Source organism: Cheilinus undulatus, linkage group 23 (genome assembly GCF_018320785.1).
Source record: "Cheilinus undulatus linkage group 23, ASM1832078v1, whole genome shotgun sequence".
Classification (NCBI taxonomy): Eukaryota; Metazoa; Chordata; class Actinopteri; order Labriformes; family Labridae; genus Cheilinus; species Cheilinus undulatus.
Genome location: NC_054887.1, coordinates 17,004,725 through 17,026,973, shown reverse-complemented (window position 1 = coordinate 17,026,973; position 22,249 = coordinate 17,004,725). Strand labels below are relative to the sequence as shown.

Genomic DNA, 22,249 nt, shown 5'->3' with positions numbered 1-22,249 from the left:
CAGCACTCTTCCTTGTTATTCTACCCCCAGCCACATACGTAAGCATGCAGACCCAAAAGTAAACCGGTTCTTTCCTCTGGTCCGGCAATGAGTTGGTTTCACGCTGGAACCAGTTTTTTCTGGCCCAGAGAGCCAGTCCTTTGGCTATGGAAAACTAGAGAAGTGGTGCTTGGCTAAGCCGTGTTCCAAACCAGCCCTTGAACAGGCTTGGTGGGAAAAGGGTTACACTGGGCTCTTGGGTAGAGAAGAAAAAGGCCTCAAGTGAGAGAAGAGGGTAAACCTGGACTGCTGAGCCTGAAAACTGAGTTTTATGTCTTGAAACTGGCATTTTTAACCAGGCTAGATCACCATGAACTCATATCATAGTCATAACCAGGCTTTTTCAGCATTACAACTTAAAATAAGCTTAGGTTGTCATCTTTTTTGTAATCTGATTTCTACCTGTTTGTATTCATTTTTTAAACTTCTCTAACAGTTAGGCTACAGCATCTTAAAACTGATCCTTTTCTGTTTGGTCATAATATCCTAAAATTCAGTTTAACACAGCAGCTTACAACATTACGGATATATTGAAATACATTCTCAAGGTTTCATGCATAGACTTTAGCCTATGTTTACTTACCATGTAGCCTGGCCTATTAGTTTAATCTAATACATGAATTTGTCTTTGATTTAGCAAAATATAAAAGTTATGTCCATGTTTTTAAAGGCACAAAGGTCTTCAGACCCAAAGATTGTTCCTGATAACTCATCTAAAAAAAAAAAAAAAAAAAAAAAAAAAAAAAGGTTTAGGAGTCGAACTGTGTGAGAAGTTTGACATTAGAAATAAAAGAGGATAAAAGAAATCAACTCAACACAATTTTAAACAATTATTAGCTTTCTGCTGTCAAAACACTAATATCCAGCTTTGTGGTACCTGATAGTTTAAATATTAACTCCGATTATCTCAGTTTTATATCTCATATTTTATATCTCATGTTTGGCGTTTTCCCTTGGTAATTATTGATAGAAAAGATTAATTTTGGTGTTATTTTATGCACTTTATTAACAATTAAAGTGATAATTGGTATTTTACGTGCGCTTCAATTTTACTTCACAACTGATATCATCCAGCATTAATGGTACATTTGAAGTATCCGTACATTTCTGATACAATCATATCTTTTAGACATTGACTATGTGTTGTTTATGCTGTGTTGTGCTGCACGGTTCACTTTCTTATGAAGACCCGTTTATTTTGAAGGAATACGCACACAGAACGTCAGTTTTCAAAACATCCGGTTGACCCGGAAGTCATCATTGTAGTCCCTTCTCAGGCTTCACTGCCTTGCAAAATGAATTTCAGCGTGTTATTCGAGTAATTGTTGGAGTATTTTTAATCTACGCGATGGCATTGAAACGTCAAGGTTTGTAATTATGCATATGGTAGACCCAGCCGGTTGCTTTCCAAGTAATTATCATGCGCAATAATTAAACTAACTTAGATATTTTTCAATTCAGTTGTCAAACTGCTCGGAACGTCTTTCTGAATTTGGTTTTATTTATTTACACATTACTTTTATTAATTTATTCCAGTATCAATGTCCCTCGCAGGCTCCCCTCTCCCCCCGGCCTCCTTACAGCTCCTTGTCCCTCCAGTTAGACTTCTCTCTGCATTCATGTTACAAATCATCCAGCAGCATCATGTGATGCAGTATGACAAGCTCGTGGACTTCATCACCTTGGCCACAGAGATGGTACCAGAGCTGCTGAGTCCCAGTCAAAGAGCTCAGCTTATCCTGGGTCTGAGAGCAAGGGTAAGGATGTTTTATTGCTTTATTCTCTTTTTGTTCAAGCAAGTTTTGTCTTATGATTTTCCTGCCATGTCATTTTCTTTCTGGTAACTTCCACCTCCGCTTGTTGCAGCTTGTCCTGGAGCTATGTCGTGGAGATGGCATCGCCAACCTGCAGAGCATCCAGAGTCACCTGGATAAAATCCACGCCTGTGGCTCTGAACTGAGCTCCACTGGTGACACGGTGGGTTTTAAGAAGAATCAAAGTTGCTCCATAACATGACAAATACACATATTAATATCATATTTATTGTTCACTTCTTTACAGGCTACTGGCGATATACTGAAGATTTCTTACACCAACTTTGCCAGCCTGGTTCAGAAGCTCTTAAATGTTCCCTATGAGAAGGATTATTTTTTCAAAGTAAGTCTATTGATAAGTCATTCTGCAAGGAAAGGAATACAGAAATAAGAACTATTTCAGTCTTAGTTGTTATGAAGGAAATGATTTTGCCCTTCACAGTTGCCTGCAGTATTCAGACTCTGGATGTTTCCTTAGGAGATTTTTCCTGCCAACTACGGCTTAAACTACGACCAAAGACTGCAGCAGCTGGTGTCAGAGTTCCTGTCCAGACTGGAGCAGCTGTTGCCCATACCAGACCTGCAGCAGGTACAACTTCTATTCATTTTAACTCCTGGTCGGAAATTACTCCAATACAAGTGAAAATTGATTGCATTAAAGGACTGAGGTACTTAATTTGTAAAACATTGAAGTATGTCTAAAAAATGTCAAACGTATTTTCACAAAGCATGAGTGCAGTCAAGAATACATGGGTGCAAGGTTATAGTAGTTTGGGATTTTTCATTATGTTTTATTTCTGTTTAGTTATTCTTTTGGTTTTAAATTTAAGTTTAGTTTTGAATTATGTTTTACTGATTATTTCTTACTTTATTATTATGAAAAAATGCTTCATTTTAGTTTCGTTTTAATTAGTTATAGTGTTAGTTTTCTTTTTGGCAATATGGCATACCTGTCAGGGGTGAGACCCAAATAGACTCTTCACTTTTCATTTTATTTATTCAGCTTTAATATTTGTATAGAATTCAAAACCTAAAATTAACATTGTGTGTAGTCTTCTTCAATCTATCAGACTATTTTACTCTCTCCAGGCTTGGGTGTTCATGTCAGTCAGTCTGCTGCCGTCAAAGACTAAAACCAAGGAGATTTGTCCCTAATTTTACTTCACTTCAGTTAGTTTTGTAAGCACAGAATTAAGTTTTAGTTTTCAAGGTTATTTAAGATTAGTTTTAATTAAGTTTCAGTCAGCTAAAATTAATTTTAAATTTTAGTTTTAGTCATTTAGTTTTTTATTTTTTAACTGCAGTAACTTTGCATAGGTGTTGCATTCTGCTAAGTTATGTGTATTTAGGAAACATTATTTGCAGATTTTAAACCTGCATGTTACAGATTTGCTGCTCCAAAATATTATTATAATTTGTGTATCTACCAATTAAAACTCTCAGCATTAATATGCTTTTTATCTATACAAAAGGTTTGGGCTTTGGAGAAAACACTCGCAGTTAAAGCCCTATAAGCCACCCAGCCCTGGCTCCTCCTAGTAATCAAGTAAAGAACAGATACTTAAAATTGTACTTAAGTGCAATATTTTTTAAATGTATTCAGTTACTGTCCTCCACTGGTCATTTTTTTCTTTAAAAAGATAATTTTTGGCCATAACATAAAAATTGCCAGTGAATTTGTTTCCTTTTCTGGGTGTTTGCTTTGCGATTTTTAATTATATGACCATTTTTTTCTGTGTCTCAGACAGCAGCGTTGCTCACTGAGACTGAGTATGTGGCAGAGATGCTAGGACAGTGTCTGTCTGAACCATCAGCTGTGAACAGCCTGCTGCTTCATCACAGACAGTTGGGGACTCTCAGCTCTGGTAAGAGTCACAGAAATGACATTTTGTCCTTGCTTAATATTCAAGTCACAGACATGACTTTTTTTTAACTTCTTACTGTCTTGTTGACTTTCTTAATTCTTGTTTCCTTTCTTTAGCAATCATTTTTTAGTAATCAAGTGTGTAAAATATCACACACCTTTCTTGATCTCAGATCCCTCCAGCTGTGAGGAAGATAACCTCCTGTCCACACTGGCGCTCCCCATGCAGACTGCAGTAGAGCGGTTAATTGAGCATTACAGTGAGGATGACGAGTATGATCATCCTGGGGAACAGACACTGGCGCTGGAAGTTCTAGAGGAAGACATTGCTATTCATGCATGGCTGCCAAAAAGGGAATCAGGTATGGCAAAGGTTGGAAAAAGCCAGAATGAATCCCTAGCCTGTCCACATATTGTGTTAACCTGCTGAATTTATGCTGCTTTCAGGTCGTCCAGCTCATTTATTCACCTGCTCTCAGTGTCCGTTTACTCACCGCTTAAAGAGGAAAGTCCAGGAGCACATCCAAAATGAGCACAACATGACAGCTACTGTTCTGAAAAAGCTGGTAGAAAGGCAAAAGAGTAAGACTCCTGAAAAGAAGAAAAAAGGAGGGGACTTGGAGAAAAAGAGGAAACAAACAGATGGTGTTAAGAAAAAGCACAAGAAGGACAACTTAGAAAATAAGGAACAACGCAGATGGAAAGAGCCCACGGAGGAGGACAGAAGGTTTCTGAGCAGGAGAGTTGTCAACAAGACCTTCACAGAAGAAGAAACTAAATGCCCCAAATGTGAAAAGATTTTTGAACTCCCAAATCAACTCAAGACTCACATGAGGCTGCACAGCTTAAAGCACTACTGCAGTCAATGTGAGAGAGGGTTCACCAGCTCCTCAGGCTACTATCAGCACCAGAGACTCCATAAGAGAGGGCGGGTGTTCAGCTGCAGCTGGTGTAACAAAGGATTTCTGTGCAACTCATCACTGAAGCAGCATGAACGCTTGCATGAAGGTCCATTCAGCTTGTGCGGCGTCTGTGGGAAAAGTTTCAGCAAATCAAGCTTCAAAAGACACATGCAGATGCACAAAGGGGAGAGGAATTACCTGTGCACAACATGTGGGAAGTCATTTTTTTCATCTGGAGAGCTGCGGCTGCACACTCGGTCTCACACAGGTGAGACGCCATACACCTGCACCCACTGCGGGAAAGGCTTCTCCACTAAGAGTCACCTGAATGTTCACAACCGCTCTCACACAGGGGAGCGGCCGTACCTGTGCTCAGAGTGTCCCAAACGTTTCCTCACTCTCAACTGCCTGAAGAGACACACGCTGAGCCACAATGGGCTCAAACCGTTTAAATGTCCCAACTGTGACAAAGAGTTTTCACAGCAGGGGAATCTGAAAAGACACATGGCTACTCATAAGTCTGACACCTGACGAATGTCTTATATTCCTTTAAAATCCATGGACAATCACAATTCTGATGTTCTGCCTGGTTAAAAGCTGTTCTAGATTAAGAAGGCAACAATAAGTTGTTCTAGGTCAGTGCTTCCCAACTGGTCCAGGCTCAGGATGCACCACCAGATCCTGAATGGGAAATCATGACCCAAATTACTACTAAATGTTCAACAACTCAAATAAAATGTTACAGTTTGGACTTTAGATGGAGCAAAATATGACTGAACAAGGAGGCAGGAAAAAACAAGAGCATGATTACAAAGGGCCAGAGAGGATATGCATACATATATTTTATTTTACTACACTTTTTTGAAATAATGTGTCAATTTTGGCTGTTTTCTAGAGATCTCAAGTAATTAACTTGTCTTGGGAAAACCAGCTTTGTTGCCCCGAGAAAAGGAAACAAGTCAAACTTTTGAGAAAACAACCAAAATGTACATGTAAACAAAGGAAAACATTAAAATGTGCATCTGTTTAAGGCTTCTGTACATCATACACTTTACGTGACAATTTATTTTTCCCTTGCACACATTAAAAACCCACTTTTGGGTCCTGACACATCAGTTAAGAACCACTGTTTTGGAGCACAGCTGTGAATTTGAAAAATTCTATGTTTTGTCACTAGCTAAAGAAGAAATAAATCTTTGAAAATGCCTTAACTTGCCTTGTTATGCAACAGACTGATATTGATACTGATGTCTTTATATGCCCTGCAAAAGCAAACAAGACTTCATGCAAGAGGTTTGATTATTTCTCCATATTTCCTTTTCTTTATGTTTGTCACCCCTGCCACAGATACTGTAGGTCTCAGGCAAAGGAATCAACTGTAAAACATCCTTTTAAAAAATATTCTGTTCCCAAAGATTCATTGGGAATTGCTGTGAGACAGATGAGGTTCTTGCTGTCAGAAAACAGTACTTCCAAAGGTACAAGACCAAAATCAGTAGAGATAAATAGTACTGCTGTGGCCAAGTGGGGGTGGCAGCATTGATGTAATGTAAAAGTTCCTTGTATGAGTGAAGAAAAGTTGTAAAAAGTTTTGTAGATGTTGCACTCTAGCACTGGTCTCTCTCTGCAAACTACTCCCCCCGGATGCTGGGTAACATTATCTGCTTGACTGTATTGTGCCAACTGGGACGTTTAGTGGAGGAGGGATAATGGTATAGGGCTGTTTTTCAGGGTTTAGACTAGACCCCTTATCTCCAGTGAAGGCCAATCTTAATGCTTCAACATACCATTAAATTTTGGACAATGCTATGATTCCAACTTTGTGGCAACAGTTTGGGGAAGGTCCATGCCTTATTGTCCAACAACAAGGGGGACCAACTACATGTTTCTGAATACAATGTCATTACAGTCCCTGCTGGTGTAATGGTCACCAAAAGGGTGGCTGGATACTTTTGTCCACATAGTGTAGTTTCAGAGTTGGTAAATACATAAAAAGCACAACAAAAGAGGGAGAACTGATGAGAAAGCATGAAAGAAGTGAGAAACACAGCTGTAGGAAATGCAATTTATTTGCAATTTTTTAATAACATCATTCCTCAGATAAAAATGCAATGTTACAGGAATATACATCAGATATTAATTTAAAACTTGCTTTCAAGGGACCATACAGTCTAAATATACTTTTTCCTTTTTTTATTTACTGGTAGCGTGCGTTATAAGCAAGACAGACTCTGTCACCAATGACAGACTGACAAGTTACAGATACAAACTGTACATTACTTATTTACAAATCAACTTTTTGTTTGGTTTTTCGTTTCACTTTTTATTGAAAATAGGAGTAGAAAAAGTGATTGAATTAATATTCTGATTTATTTGATTTGTATTCTTTCCCTTTCTAAAATCTAAAACGAAATGAATGAAAAAAAATCAAGAGCTCTCCTTTAGAAAAAAGAAAGAGAAGAAGAAGGAAAAAAAAAGGGTGTCGACTGTGAGACCGTGCAGTCATCACAGAGGAGACGACAAGGTTACTGAGGGGGCCAAATGATGTTGGGCCAGCGTCGTTTGGCAACCTCGGAACCAATAAATTCCCTCCAAAGCAGAGGGGGAGTGGCTTATGTTAAAGAACTCAAGTTACAAAAATGGCCACCTGCCTCCAAAGCTACCGCAAGAACAATAACACACTCTAGTTCATTTTTTGACCATAAATAGTGCTGTTATTAAATACTACATTAACAGTAGCCTCACTACTAATATTACAACAAATTGGTCTCTGTGTGAACGCCTCGCTCTGCACAAAACAGACTTTGCTCCGACAGAAAAGAACACAAACGAGCAGACTGCTCCATCCTGTCAAAGGCCCTTTAACACTTTGCATGAGCTCAGACTACAAACAAGATCTACTGACAGGTGCAGGACAGGAGTGCACAGCCCTGTCAAAAAATAAGGAACAGAAAGCACTGCTGTTTCTCCTAGAAACAATGACCTGCATGCTGTTAAACAGACGTTTTCACACCAGCAAGAAAACACTAAAACATGACGCTGCAGATGCTCTCACATGGGCTGAGTCTTTCATTAAAGCTTCATTTGCACACACAGGCATATAAGATCTAGTTCTTCAGCAACAAAACCACTCTGAATCCACGTTTCAAGAGCTAAAATAAGATCTTTTATGTCTGTGCTGGCCAAAACTAACCAACATTTTCTTCCACTAAGGGCTGCAAAAACAATAAAATATCCAAAAATAAACAACAGCTTTGTAAATACTTAATGTAGCCTTTTAAAATATGTAAGTGCACCAGTATGAGCATCACTGTGTCCAACATTCAAGGGATGAAATCATTCAGTGTAAAGTAGCTCTTATGAGTGACATTAGAGAGAGAAGTAGCAGGTGCAGGGAGGCAGAGACATTCGTAAAGCTGCTGCGTCGTGAAGCTGAGTTGCAAGCTGAAGAAGCTGGTACAGAAAACTCAATCACGAGCCTACGGTTGCAGCATTACGCTCCAAAAAAGTGGAACAAACTCTGTGTCAGGCTTGTGATTTATTTATTTTATATATGTGCAAACTAGGATCTCTTTTATTATAAATCAAAGTGTATGAATGACTAATAGAAGGAACGAGTGAGGCTTTCAAGGTCCGTACAACACTAACAGTCGTCCTCAAGAGGGGGCTGCTGCTGTAGGTGCTGCTACACATAAAAGAGAACTAACCTACATTTCTAAATCTACAGGGCAAGCAAATATTGTCTATTTGGTTCAATTTAGGACCAGAAACCCCTGTGGGAAGTGGGATATCTGAATGAAAGCATATTTGTGTTCCTCACCTTCATCTAGAGGGAATTTTGGTGAGGTTTTTACATGCATCTGTGTTTGAGTATTACCATGAGCTAGTAAAGCACATGTTTTGTTTTTAAGATTTTGTTTTTGGGGCTTTTATTGTAGATATAACGGCAGAGAGAGTTAAGAACTAGGAAAAAAAACATGCAGGAAAGGAGCCACAAGCCAGATTTGAACCTGGGCAACACATGTCAAGAACAGCAGCCTATGTATACGGGGTATCAGTCATTACCATTAGGCTACTTGCACCCTGCACATTGTGTTTTTCAACCTGATCTAGGTTGTAAAACTTAGTAACACTGTGATAGGTTTGCAATCCCAATCTTGAATATGAATTTGTATCATTTGTAATTTGCAGACTGAATCAGATGTGTTACTTGAATTCAGTTGACCACCAATCCTTAATGTAATGCATTTCTTCATAATTAAACAAGATTCATGAGATATCTAAGTTTCTAAATTCTAAAAGATTATTAAATGTTACTTTGCAATCCTGTTACCACACTAAAATCCCCCTGCATGTGCTATATTTCCCCTCTAAAGCATGCTTAGCACTGGCAGCATCCAACAAAAAAGGCTCACCTTCAATTTTTCAAATTTCTCATAAGAAAGGAAACTTATCTGCAGTGATTTGTAAACTTGATGAAACATTTAGCTGATGGAAATACGAGTAAAAGAGGTGCAGAAAAGGCCTGCAAGAACACTTCTTTTGATCCTCTGCAAAAACAACATACCATTTCTATCTTTCTTTGTCATCTCTATATATGTATTTCTATATCTGATATCTAAAATAGAAGATAGTTGCAATATGAAGTTGTATTCAATAATATATTTTACCTTCCCTTCCACTCCTAAACACTTAAAGCGTCCATGAGCATCTGTACAACAAAACCAGACTGTCCTCTTCTCTTCCTCTAAAAACAGGAGATCTTTTACTTTTATGACTCCTACAACAGGCAATGCAAACTCTAAACCTAGTAAAAGGAAAATTAAAATCTGTATTCAAAATAGTCCTCTTAAATATGTTGTCAGGATCAAACAAGCATTTCAGTGTACAAGAAAATAGATCCTACATGTGTCGTAACAACGGTGGATGCACATGAAGGAAATCTGGAACCAGAAAGTTCAAGCTTCACTCACACATGTTATTCAGTGACAAATATCTGTTTATAATTCAGGATAAACACACGACTGTAATACTATTTAAACATGAGTGTAAAATACTGTAAGTTAAAGCATGTAGGATGACATCTTTTCTTTATACTGAGCAGACGCAAATTTGAGCTGCTCAGCTTTGCTGAAGTAAAACTGTATCAGCATCAATGTAGACAGCTTCAACAACTTTAAATAAGATCTGCCAGAAAATTGAATATAGTAATCTATGACGCACTTAATCCTTTTTTAACTGCTGCATATATTTTTAAAAAAAGATTACGTTGGTCTGCAGATGAAAATTTCACTTTCTTTCTTCAGTAAATATGGTTTTTTTCTGCACAGATGTTTTTTTTTAAGGAAGAAAAAAACAAAGCTACATGATTTTCACAGCTCAACGCATAGAGAGATCTAGTCCTTGATAAATGGATCTTTTTGGTTTGATGGTTTAAAAGCTTAATTGATGCATCTGAGAAAGTGTACAGTAAGAGTTGCTGATGTAGGACTAGTAAAGAGAGACTGGTCTCTCGGTGCTACAGTAGGAAAATGTCCAGACCTGCGCTGACAGGCTGCTGGTAGGTTTGTGTCTTTCAGCACACTTCACGATAAAGATAAGACAGAAGCAAACGTGTTTGAAATCTTAAACTCTCTGCTGCTTAAAGACTTGAAATTGTGAACTGTGGCTGGTTTATAGTATTCATATCTATACACTAAGAGCCTCCTACGTCTGCAGTCACACCAGACTGAAAACAACATTTAGGTAGCCTCGCTGTGATCGGTGTTACATTGAAATGATCTGTTTTCATATCAGCCACATGGTCTGGGAATGCTCCTAGCCTGTTCTAAACAATTCATGTGAACACCAGCAGCTTCAACATGTTTTCTCCTCAGTAAATATGTCTAAAATACTCCCTTCTGGCCTCTTTTGGTCAAAAAACAGTCAATAAAGTTGGACTTTAGCAGGTCTATTTAACACATTTCATAACCAACGCTTCATAAACTACATTCCCAAATAAGTGTCCTGCCTCTTTCTTACTCTAACATTCTGGTGATTAAATATTATATATTCATATATATCTTGCTATAGAATGGTATATATGGTATATAAAAATATACAATCATTAGCTAGTGGTGAGACAAAAGATATTATCATTCACATAGGACCAATACTTTATATCCCCATGCACATAAAACATTACTTGGATATATAATTCACCATGTCAGGACTTGGAGAAGCCTGAATGTCAAACATGGTGAAATAAACCTTCAAAAATACTCTCCATCTTACATTCTTACCCAGAACAAACACCCAAAGCATCAAATTATCACCGACCATCTAAGAGATTGTCATCAGTCAGAAACCAGTGTCTAACTCACTTGAGGGCATTACTGTAATTTGACTTTATGGCAGTGGGAAGGGTTTTTACTGTAATGAACTGCAGGTGGAGATCAGGTGCTTCCAATCGGTCTGATTAGAAGCCTGATAAACAGGCTACTTACTGAAAAACATGGTGAAAAGAACAGAGACATAAATGCAAGAAAGACTTGACTCAAAGTAGTAATATGACCTACAAAACTGAAGTGATTAATTTTAATAACGCATACACAACATTAAATAGTTCTAGCTCTATAGCCCTGGTGATGTGGGAATTAGCTATGGTTAAGGTTAAGAGTTACTTGTTGATAAGGACAGACTTAAAAATGAGCTTAGTCTCAATTTGGGGGCTGCATCCTTGAAAGGTGCAGAGGTGCTTTAACAATAGTTCATCTGGTGCATCCTTACTGGCCTAACATTTCCTCAAATTCAAAGCATACCAATTCAAATGAACTGACACACTTTCAAGAGGCCAGGTAAATTCAAACCAAGGTCATCGGTTTCCACTCCAATAAACGGTTTTAAGTGCTAATGCTAAAAACCAAATAGGGCTTTAAAACTCTCAATTATCTTAAAAGTAATCATATGACGTCGGTGATGTTAGCTTGCTCCAGTGCAGCTGTCAAGGTTGCTAAAAGACAGGAGCGGTTCTTCTGCTTGAAAGGATAACATAGGGGAATCCTCAGTAGACCACCCTACTATATAGGACTTTCCACTGTGACTTTTGGCCATGCCAGTCGAAACCAAGCCGTGCTAATTTATTTTTCTACCACCAGTTTGGCCACGATGGCTACTCTAAGCTGCAATCAGAATGGTCCTGCTTTGGAGCAGGGCCCAAGTGCACCGAGCTGATGTCACAGGAATGATGTGAATGGACTGCTCCCTCAAATGGGAAGCTCGGGGCTGCTGTGCCGAGTCAAACCAGATAGAGCTGAGCTGCTCAATGTACTAGAAAAACCCCAATAGGCTACAAAGGCTGATTCCTTCAAAGGATGCTACCCCTGAATTGAGACACAGCTAATTAATTACGCTTAGTTCCATTTCCATGTCACTTACCACATGCATGCAGCGTGTCTGATTCCAATCTATGATTAGTTTGTAAGATTTGACCTATAACAGATTTTATGAAACATGAATGTATTACATGTTTTCCTTCAACGATAATTAAGATGTGATTTTTAAAGTGCCACTGTAATCTAACCTTTTAAGGGGCCCCTCCACACATTTTGCACATATATTGGGGTCAGTTTACTCCCCACCAGGTGTTGTATTTAGAGAGTAAATATAATTGCATAAAGTCATCTTTGGTTCTGAAGGGGCATAGCCTGAGAGAAACCCTAATGATGTTGAAGTAACTTTAACAGAAAGCCAGCTTCAAAACGTTGGGGCATGCTGTTAAAGAGCTATGGGAAGGAGCATTTAATTAGTTAAATTGTGAGAAATGAAGTGGCAAGAATATTTGGAGTTTGGCCCATACTAGGCTCTAAACATGAGGCTGTCAGAGCTTATAGCCTGCAGGTTCTAAATTTATTTTTATCTAAGAACCTCCAAACTGCAATGCTTATCCTTACAATATCTGCAGCAGTGGAGGTGGACTTGTCCAGTTTCTGTTGTGCGCTGCATTATAGGATAGAATGTTAAATCATTTTCAGCTATTATAATCTTCTTGATTTTATCACTACATTGTTTAGTGATATGGAATTGGGACACAGCTTTAAGTTAACTGCATGGGTGTCTTTATATCTCCTGTTTATGCTTTAGCAACTAAGCAATGAAAATGTCTTTTTGCCAACTACTTTAACTTCTATTTGTTTTTTTCTGAGCCCTGATTTTATTTCACCAACATTTTTGCAATAAAAGGGGGAACTTGGGTCTATGTCCTATCCCACTGGTCCATCTTCCACATGTCAGACAAGAACAAGATAGAAGAGAAAGACAGAGACTACGGCAACATGTAGGAAAAGAAGAAATAATGACATGTCTAAACAGGGGGAAAAATACTTTAAATCTCTTAACTTGCAACAGTCCTAGAAACATGAGCTCTGTCCTTCTGAGGGTAAATAATTAAAAAAATCTATGAGCCCATAAGACACAAGATATGCAAAATCATCTCCCAAATATCCCACTAGTACTGTCAGATGTCTCTGTAGAGGATAAATACTGTCTTCAATCATATGTACACTGAATAGAAATAGCTACTCTGTTATACTGTGATATGATACTTCACCTGATAAAAACAATACAACTGCAAAAACCTGGCACACTCAAAGTCAACATGTGAAACTCATGCAATACTGACACTACGCCCATGTAGCTCAAATCTTTGAAAACTGAACTGTAATCGAAGAAGCGAAAGGGATATGGTCAAAAGCATATCGAGTGTGTTTTACCTCAACAATGTTTTTCTTTTTTTCCTGAATCTCACTTGACTGGATGTTAAACCACAGGCTAAAACTTCCTGCTGCTGTCTCTATACACATTTGACTGCAGACTCCGATCCAAACCCCTGGCATGAGAAAGAGAAATAAATACATCTATACTGCACTGCAACGTACCTGATTTCAAGTATGTTAGGTTTCTCTGGCATGGAAACCACTGAGTTTACTTAAAAATGAAACAGAAAAAGTACATAATCATGATAGTGATTTTTTCACTTTCACAAGTATATTTACTTCGGGAACCTTGTATACAGTCATAGTTATTGCATTGTTTTTGCATATCTTGTGGGATGCAGGATTACACCCACTCATACCATAAACTGCAACACAACACTTCATGGTTCATGCCGACATTAAAACTGCAAGTCGGCTCCAGTCCACACGGGGGCACCACAGACCTCTGAATCTCTCTGTAAAGACACAATGAAGCCAGGTTTGGCACTTCTGATATGCAGGGTAACTTCACTGATATGAGTATGCTTGTCTGGAGGATTTGAATACATATTTAGGAACACAAAGAAAGGATTTAAACTAATTATAGTGCAACATTTATGCTCTTTTTATCTGTAACTACTCAAAGTAGTAACACTTTATTTGAAGGGGTACGCATTAGACTACCATGACACTGTTATAATCATGACATGACACCTTTCAAGGCTTTATGAACATTTATGAATGTTGTCATTAAGTGTCATTTGGTCAGTTGTGTCACCTTTAATGCAAAGTTGACATTGTCTGATTCCTTTTTGCTTCTCTGTACAGTTAGGTAAGGGTGTAGCTAGCTGTCTTAGCTTAGCATAAAGACTGGAAACGATAGGGGAGAGTAGAGTAAGATTAAGTTTTACTTATGTTGCTCTCCAGGAAAGGAAAAAAGCTGCAGGGCAGTCAGAGTGCAAAGTACACTGAAAACTTCCACTCTTGATTTGGGATGTCCCGTGGTGCAGTGGTATGAGGAAGTGAGTATGCTCTTAATGTCTTACTTTAATGGTGATGATAGACCAAATGACACTTAATGACAACATTCATAAGGCCTCCTCATGTTAACGACAGGTTTCATACCAGTCTAATGTATACCCCTTCAAATACAGTGTTGCCCTCAAAGTGACACTGAACATTTAAGACCCTTCCATCCTAAAAACGTAAAGCTTCTACAGGCCCTAAAAGTACGTGCATCCGTATATATTTTACTCTGTTTCCCCATGATAATGACCACATTTTGGATGTTTTTTTGGGCTCCTTGCTTATTTATTTTCTTGCCTTAGAATAAAAACACTGGTTTTCCCATGAAAACATTAGGGATGCGTATAATTTTTTTTTTCTGATACCGGTGCTAAATCAATACTTTTTATATGGTGCCAGTGTCTAAACGGTGCCTGATTTAAAACTTTTGAGAGAAAAAAAAACTGTGTCGGAAGTCAACGGGAGACTAAAAGCTGTCTAGGTATTGTAAATAATTTACAGAAATGTCTAGATGCCGGTTGAATATGGGATAAGAAGAGGAAACCTGGTGTAATTTAACACATAAATCAGACAAATTCCATTCCAATTTTCCTGCCTTTCATTTGTTTGGGTTGGGTATCAAAATTGAGGACTGATATCTGCGCTGTAATTCAGTCCTGTAAGTATCGGGTTTCAACTCATCCCTTGAAAACACAAATATTTTTAGTTTTTTTCTTAAAATCTTAAGCAATTAACTTATTGCTGGAAAACCAGTGTTACCTGGAGATAAAAGTCTGATCTGAAAAAAACAACCAAAACTGACTCGTTATTACAGGAAAATGGAGCAAAATAAAATGCAAGGATGTGCATCCGCTTAGAGTTTCCATATGTTTCTGTGCTGGATAACTAATTGATTAAAGTAATTAATTATATCTTTGTCATAAATAGCTGTTGCTATTCTTGCTAATAAAATAGTTTATAAGCAGCAAAGACAGTCGCTGGCTTCTCTCTTGCAGCTTTGACACAAAAGCTACATTTAATTTAGAGGATTTAGTAGTCATTTGCCAGCTTAAAATACAGGAATAGTACTAAGATAAAATTCAGCATTTAATACATGTTACCAGGGCTGATAGACCAAAGAGTAGAAACAAAAACAGAAAGCATATGCTTCCTTACATGCACATTAAAACGCTCACCCCCCCTTATATCCGTCTTCACAACATTTAGACTTCAAAAGAAATCAGCTTATACTGAAAGTGAGCTGCTAGCCGCAAGGTAGCCTGTTAGCTTATGGTACCAAGTTACTTCAGTAAAGAACTTCTTTAATGAGGTGCTTTGGAATAACTGAAAGAAAGGCAGAAATAGTGATGATTTCATTAATGATTTAAAAAGAAGAAAAAAACAAAGTCGGTGTCAGTCAGGGTTTTCTATGACAACACAGACTTCTTCAGAGTTTGCAGTACGATCAGAATCACAAAATAACAGCACTGCCACTTAAAACACGTTCAACATTCACATTTAGTTTGCATAATAATGTCAGAAGTCTGTAACTGGCACAGGATGCAGTGTATGGCAGTGTGTTCATGCATACCCTTTCGTGACACAAACTTGTCAGGTTCTCTCACTCCTCAGCTCACACTCCTACACGTTCATAGGAGTGAGAGCTCAGCAAGTTCATTAGTAAAGTAAAGCAAATGACTATGAGCGGACGTGTTTCTCTGGGTGGGAAATTAGCATCAGTTTAAGTGAGAACTACTTCCTGAATTTGGATTTATTTGAAGCCAAAAAAGGTTCAACTCATCAAATTTTCTTGATCCTGCAAGTTTGTTTCTTTTTAAATTTGCTGCATTAGAAATGTATATAACAACATTATGTTTTCATAGGCAAGCGTTTCTTCTTACGTGACTTTAAAGCAAGCTGACTGAATCATGTTGGTATACTAATAGAATAAAGTTGCCCAAACTTTATGTGATACCAACATAAGGAATGCTTTTGGAGAAGTTAATACATATATCAAAGAGAGGCCTGTGCCCTGTGTTATCTAATGAGGCCTGAGGTCCAAACCTTTGCCATATTGAAAAAAGCATGCTATCTAAAATCAACACAAGGAGTTTAAAAAAGCCTAAAATCACTTGTGGGGATAAATTCTCCTCCAAACGGATCTTTATCTTTTTTAACAATCCCATTTTATCAACAACCAGTAAGTGTTCTGCCTGAAGTATTTCAATGATACAACAGAAAGTGAATTTCTAACAATGACAATAAATCAGAATGTTTTTTGATATGAGCAGACCTCAGACAAAAATGTCATTCAGAAGTCTTGCAGCATCTGTACACCAGCCCTAATAGTTCATTTGGAGTTTAAACTACGTCTAAATTATGACACTGTGACATTATGATGTGTTTTAGCTGAGCAATCTAGGCGTCATCCTCCGTCCACTCACAAGGCGTCACTGTGGCAGTGTGAATTTAATGCGTCTACTACTCAGAGCAACCATCCACCATAAAGAAGAAAAGCAGCATTTGCCAAAAGGCTCATTACCTTCGTGCCAAGCTGCAACACTGAAACTGTAAACCTTACTGTCGTTCTGAGACTGTACGCCTTAGTACCTCTAAACAGAAAAATAAAGAAATGTTATGTGGTGATTATATTCAAAGAGAGAGTGGCTTCTGACTCTGCAGCTTGGCTAAAAGTAAAAACCGTGCTAAAGAAATCACAAAGCTTTGGAAGCATGCCTGTCCATGGTAACCCTGTGTTAAGGAGGCCCATTATCACACATACGCACATACACTCTTGCACACTCTCACGCACACGATACCATACTTTTAATGCTACCTTAATTTACTGTCTAGGCTTAAAATCAGCTTTTTAGAATACATAAGTAACCGCTCAAACACAGGCACGCGTACAAACACGCATCCTTGCACACGTTTTTTTCTCTTCTGGGAAAAATAAATAAATAAATAGATACAATCTGTAAAAGGTGCATACTGATAGAGAGAAAGACCCCTCTTTTAGATACACACTATCTCACACATTCGTACGTGCATACATTCTGTACTAAAACGCAGACACGCACTCGCACTCACAAAAATAGTTATACACTCGCACACAAACACTACGCCCTGCTTCGATACTTAAAACCTCTTAAAATTCTCCTAAAATAAACCGAGCAAAAATACATTTATAAGACCAGCACCCCGATTGTGCAAACAAATCAAGGATAAATTAAAACAACAACATCATGAATATAAAACAAAATAGTCATGGCTAGCCAGTTTTGCACAATATTGAACTGTTAAATACATAGTGGGCGTGGTCTGTAGAGAGAGTGTGTGGCAGCAAATCCAATAGGATCCCACGCTGAGAGGGAGAGGAGGGTCTTGGAGAAGGAAGTGAGGTTGATTGACGGACAGATCCTCTGTAGATCCATGCCCAGAGTCTGTTTCTATTCAATCGTACACTCCATTCTCTCCTCCACCCTCCGTCTCTGTTGCCCTGTTGGACACCTCCCGAGGGCTGAAAAAGCAAAAACCCAGCGATGGAAGGAGACGGATGGTGGATCAACCAAGAAGGGAAGGGAGGAGTGAGGAACGGCGAGGTATGAGGCATTAAAAGGGGGCTCGCTGTCTCTGCTTAGCCACCAAATGCTCCTGGAGAGGAGTGGGCGTGGTCAGACAAGGAAAAAGCAGCAGAAGAAGTGCAGCCAGATCAAGGTGATGGACGAGGTGAGTGTCTCTCGTCCGAGTCGTACTGACCAGCAGGAGAAAGAGCTGGCTAGCTTCCTGTTGGCCTGTTGCCCCCTTGGTCCATCCCTCAAATTCTCCCCTCCCTTGGTTTGGGATGGCATGTCACCTTAATCCCCCCCTCAGACTGGCAGGGCTGTGCTCCAAGGTTCCTTAGCTTTGGAAGAGAAATGAGACTTAAAACAGGGTTTTCTTCACCCCTGTTTACTCAATACAGCGCTTCATCATTAGTGAACCAAAAGGGTGTGGTCAGATTTGAATCCATAACTGACCCCCCCCACAGGCTGGTCTGCTGTCCCCTACCTGGCTTCATGGCGGCCAGACAAACAACAATAACACAACATCAAAGTAGGCAGAGAAATGAAAACATATAACACACTATGTTAACAGCAGGAAATCCATAAAAGGACTTCCTGCTTCCTTGCTTCCTTTCTTCCCTCTTTCCCCTCTTTTCTACTTTTCTTCACTTTGAGGACATGAGAAAACTGTGAGGCACTTTAGAGACGCACTCAGACACGTGAGCACTCACACATACGTACAAATAGTGAAAATCAAAGATCACACCCACAGGCATACACTGAGATAGTAGAGAGTATAGAGTGGTTTACTTTACTACAAACACACGTACAAACTCATAGAAACCAACAAAGTCAGAACCAGGTGTTGAAGGTTGCGTCACTGGCCGCCATTGTCCAGAGCAGTCCCGTCTGGCAGAGAGGCAGACAGTGCGTGAGTGTATGAGGGGCGGGGACAGACAGAGCCAGCTGCGGCGCTGTTACCCAGCACTGACAGGCGTCAGTCTCTGATGATGTCAGAGGGGCCAGTCGGCCGATCGAACCTGTCAAGCCAACTCCTACAAACTCGTCACACACTCCGTATCTTCATCCTCCAACAGCCCGCTGTTCCTCTGCCGTGCTCCTCCAATCACAACTGAGCCTCTGTGATGCCCTTCCTCCGTCCCTTCCGCCTCCTCCTCCTCCTCCTCTTCCTCTTGTCCCCTTGCCCCTGCTAGCAGCTCTTGCCTCTCCTCCACCGAGGACGGCCCATGAAGGGAGCCCCGGCTTCCTGCTGCATCTCCCCCGCCCTCACTGACCGCTCGGTCTCTGTGCGTAGCTGCTGCTGCTGCTGTGTGGAAGGGGAGGAGGTTGCCATTGGGGCTGTGCTGGGAGGTGGAGGATGTGCTGGACACGGCAGTTGTTGCGGTGTTGCCGTTGAGAATGTTGTTGGCTGCATGCTCCATTTCCTCAATGGTCATGTCGCAGGCATCGGCCAACTCGGCTTTGGTTGCCTCGATGAAGGACGGGTCCTGGGCGAAGTGACCCAAACCTTCAGATATTAACACCTTGAGAGGAAAATGGGATGGAGAGGAATGGAAAGGGTGTAAGCAAGGAAGATGGGAAAGATCAGGAGAGTGGAATGAGGGAGTAGGAAAGAAAAAACTTTAACGAGAAAAAAAATTAATAACAGCTTTAATAAATGATAGTGATGCACGATATTGGATTTTTTGCCGATATCCGATATGCCGATATTTACAGATTCATTTAGCCTACAGTGCCTTTCTGATTCCTGATACAACTGGCAGATTTTAGCTTAAAATGGCAGTTATCTGTATCAGCAGATATCAAAATTTGTTGCAGATATTTAAAACCAATATTTTGGGTGTGAAATTCAGCATATATTGACTGTAAATTTTTGGCATTTATACTCATAAGTTTTTAAAGTTTTAGACTGGATCAACAGATCTACGCCACTTGAGGTCTTTTTCTTTGTTCATAATCTAGCGTTTTTAAGTACTCAAGTTTGTTTCTTTGTTCGTCCTTATACATGAAAGTGTGTTCAAAGGACTGAAGTTTTTGGGCTGAAAAAATATTTGAATATTGGTATTAATATAACTATACACTGCCGTGACAAAGTTTTTGTGTCAATGTCAGTTTTAAATACCTGCAACAAATTTTGATATCTGCTGATACAGATAATTGCCGTTTTAAGCTAAAATCAGCCAATGGTGTCAGGCTGATAATATTTTGCATTCCTAATAAGTTACTTTTTTATTTGATTTAAGCCGGGGAAATACTACCATTTAAGCAAACTGTTTCCATAATAAAGAAAACAAAAACTCACCGCCTCAACCAGACTGCCTGCGCTGCCGTGACACAGTGAGCTGGGGTCTTTTCCCAGTAGCGAGGGCACTGTGAGGGACACCGGTCGTGGTGGTCTTTGATTGGGCACTGACACACTAGGAGCAGGACTAGGACTGGGCACTCGACTGTTTCCATTACTGTCGCTATACCTAGAAGCAACACATTTGCTGTTTTAACAACAATTATTTCCAAAGTACTTTAACTTCTATTTAGACAATTGTGGCATGGTTATGCATACCAGGGCCCACAGTTCACAGAGGGCAGGCTGGTATTGAGCTTTTCATGGGAGTTGGAACCCTCTAGCCTTAGAGAGGGCACCCGCTGGTAGGAGGCATCGCTGCCCTGGGCTGGAAAACAAAGACACAAGAAGGAGCCATTAAAAAAGAAGAGATTCATCACAATAAAAAAGCTGCATTATTACAAAAATATCCAGTGTAAATTTCAATATTTTGAATTAAGTGGCCTACTTTTTCCACATCAAAGTATAAGTGAACTTGCAGTATACCTGTGGGACTGGCTGGAGGCGTGGAGCACAGCCGGCTGAAGAGGGTTGGTGAGTGACTCCTTCTTAGTAGAGGACTCAGCCCTGCGACTGCCAGAGCCTGGAGGAGGAGAGAGCAGAGGGAGAGAGCGAGAGAGGAGCAGGGAGGCGGGATTATGTATGCAGAACACAGCATGGACACTGCTTGTTTCTGTGCAAGTGTGAGATTATGTTTGGGTTTATTTTGTTGGAGACTTCTACCTGATGATGTACAAGGTGTAGAGGCACAGCCGTCTTCTGGGAGACATCTGGCCTTGACTGTCTCCTGAGACACTCCAGATGGAAGGATGATCTCCGCCCTGAAATGCACACAACAAATATGCAAAATCAATACATGCAGAAATAATTCGAAAATAGGTTTTTGATTCTTCATTCAGGTATTTGGAAATAATTTGCACGTGTGTTTACTCACCTAGAGAAGTGGGGCACAGGAAGACTCTCCTGGGAGATTGCCACTCTCCTCCTCCTCTTCTGTCCTCTACCTCCTCTCCTCCCTCCATGGGAGTCAACTGCTTACATGTTTCATCATGATACACCAGCCTAATGAGTACAAACAGACACATGCAAAGGAGTTATGACTTAAAGACTAAATTAAATCGTTTAGGGTACGTGTGTGTGAGGTTCAGCAGTACATGTCAGAGGAGAGTGAGTGGTCGTCCTCCCTGTCGTCACCATAGGTCTCATCATACGTCTCCTCTGTTGACCCTTCACCTCTTCGGATGATTGGCAGACGGCTGTCACTTGAATCAGAGCTACAAATGGATTGACAAGCACACAAACCAGACAAACAAACAAAATGAACATAAACATAGACCATGGACAGAGAAAGAGGCAGACAAATGTGGAGACAGATGTACACACAGACACACAAAAAGAAGCAACCAGTAATTAGCAAAAAAATCAAGGAGCCAAGGAGGAGAGACTGACAAGGCTGCTGAGGTTTGTAGGACAAAGGAAGAGGAGGAGGATAAGAGGAAGAAAAAGAAGAGGAAAAGGAGGACGAGAAGCAGGTGGGAACTTATTTGTTGAAGCAAAATGTTAAAAAGCACCAAAGGAAACATCTGGAATATGACAAATGATAGTACAACTGAGGCGAAGACATCTTTAAAAAACAAAGACTAGAAGAGACAAGATAATTGCTTGTAACAGCTGATGTTGTTAACCAATACTAAAAGGCCTGCTGGGAAATTAAACAAGTACTTTTTAAGTAGTTTTCATAATTCAGAGTGAAGACTTAATAAAGCCCTGGAATTAGATGCTGTCTTTTCTGTTCGTCTCCATAGAAGTAAATGCACTTTAGGAAGTAACCAAGATAACATTTTTTCTCCAAAGACATAATCAAAAGCTGCCTTTTCAGTCTTTTAAAAGCTGTAATCTAAAACTGCCTATGTTAAGAGAGTCTGTTTAGTATGTGTTAAGCTGTATTACCTTTGAAATCTAAAGATGTCTTGTCAACCTATCGAA

At 39.6% G+C, this 22,249-nt stretch overlaps 2 protein-coding genes across 7 annotated transcripts in view; one reads left to right on the top strand and one right to left on the bottom strand.

Annotated features, from left to right (window-relative positions):
• The first annotated feature begins 1,292 nt into the window (after positions 1 to 1,292).
• Positions 1,293 to 5,824, top strand: LOC121505238 (zinc finger protein 157-like). 2 transcript variants are annotated; one of them, XM_041780364.1, is made up of 8 exons: positions 1,293 to 1,406; positions 1,576 to 1,796; positions 1,906 to 2,016; positions 2,101 to 2,196; positions 2,332 to 2,442; positions 3,598 to 3,718; positions 3,891 to 4,079; positions 4,165 to 5,824. In XM_041780364.1, exons 1-8 carry the CDS (start codon positions 1,388 to 1,390, stop codon positions 5,148 to 5,150), a joined length of 1,854 nt encoding a protein of 617 aa, XP_041636298.1. In that variant the 5' UTR covers positions 1,293 to 1,387; the 3' UTR covers positions 5,151 to 5,824. The 2 variants fall into 2 exon arrangements, with proteins under 2 accessions (XP_041636298.1, XP_041636299.1); XM_041780365.1 differs by having other exon boundaries at positions 1,318 to 1,406; positions 1,594 to 1,796.
• Positions 5,825 to 6,670: 846 nt separating this feature from the next.
• cacna1c (calcium channel, voltage-dependent, L type, alpha 1C subunit) overlaps positions 6,671 to 22,249 on the bottom strand; it is a 285,780-nt gene continuing 270,201 nt past the window's right edge. For all 5 annotated transcript variants that reach the window (XM_041781270.1, XM_041781272.1, XM_041781269.1 and 2 more), the window contains 7 exons: positions 21,418 to 21,537; positions 21,198 to 21,325; positions 20,987 to 21,084; positions 20,750 to 20,846; positions 20,483 to 20,591; positions 20,225 to 20,393; positions 6,671 to 19,445 (listed from right to left, as the gene is read on the bottom strand). In XM_041781270.1, coding sequence (XP_041637204.1) covers positions 18,957 to 19,445; positions 20,225 to 20,393; positions 20,483 to 20,591; positions 20,750 to 20,846; positions 20,987 to 21,084; positions 21,198 to 21,325; positions 21,418 to 21,537 — 1,210 coding nt within the window. In that variant the 3' untranslated portion in view covers positions 6,671 to 18,956. The remainder of the gene's footprint in view (positions 19,446 to 20,224; positions 20,394 to 20,482; positions 20,592 to 20,749; positions 20,847 to 20,986; positions 21,085 to 21,197; positions 21,326 to 21,417; positions 21,538 to 22,249) is intronic.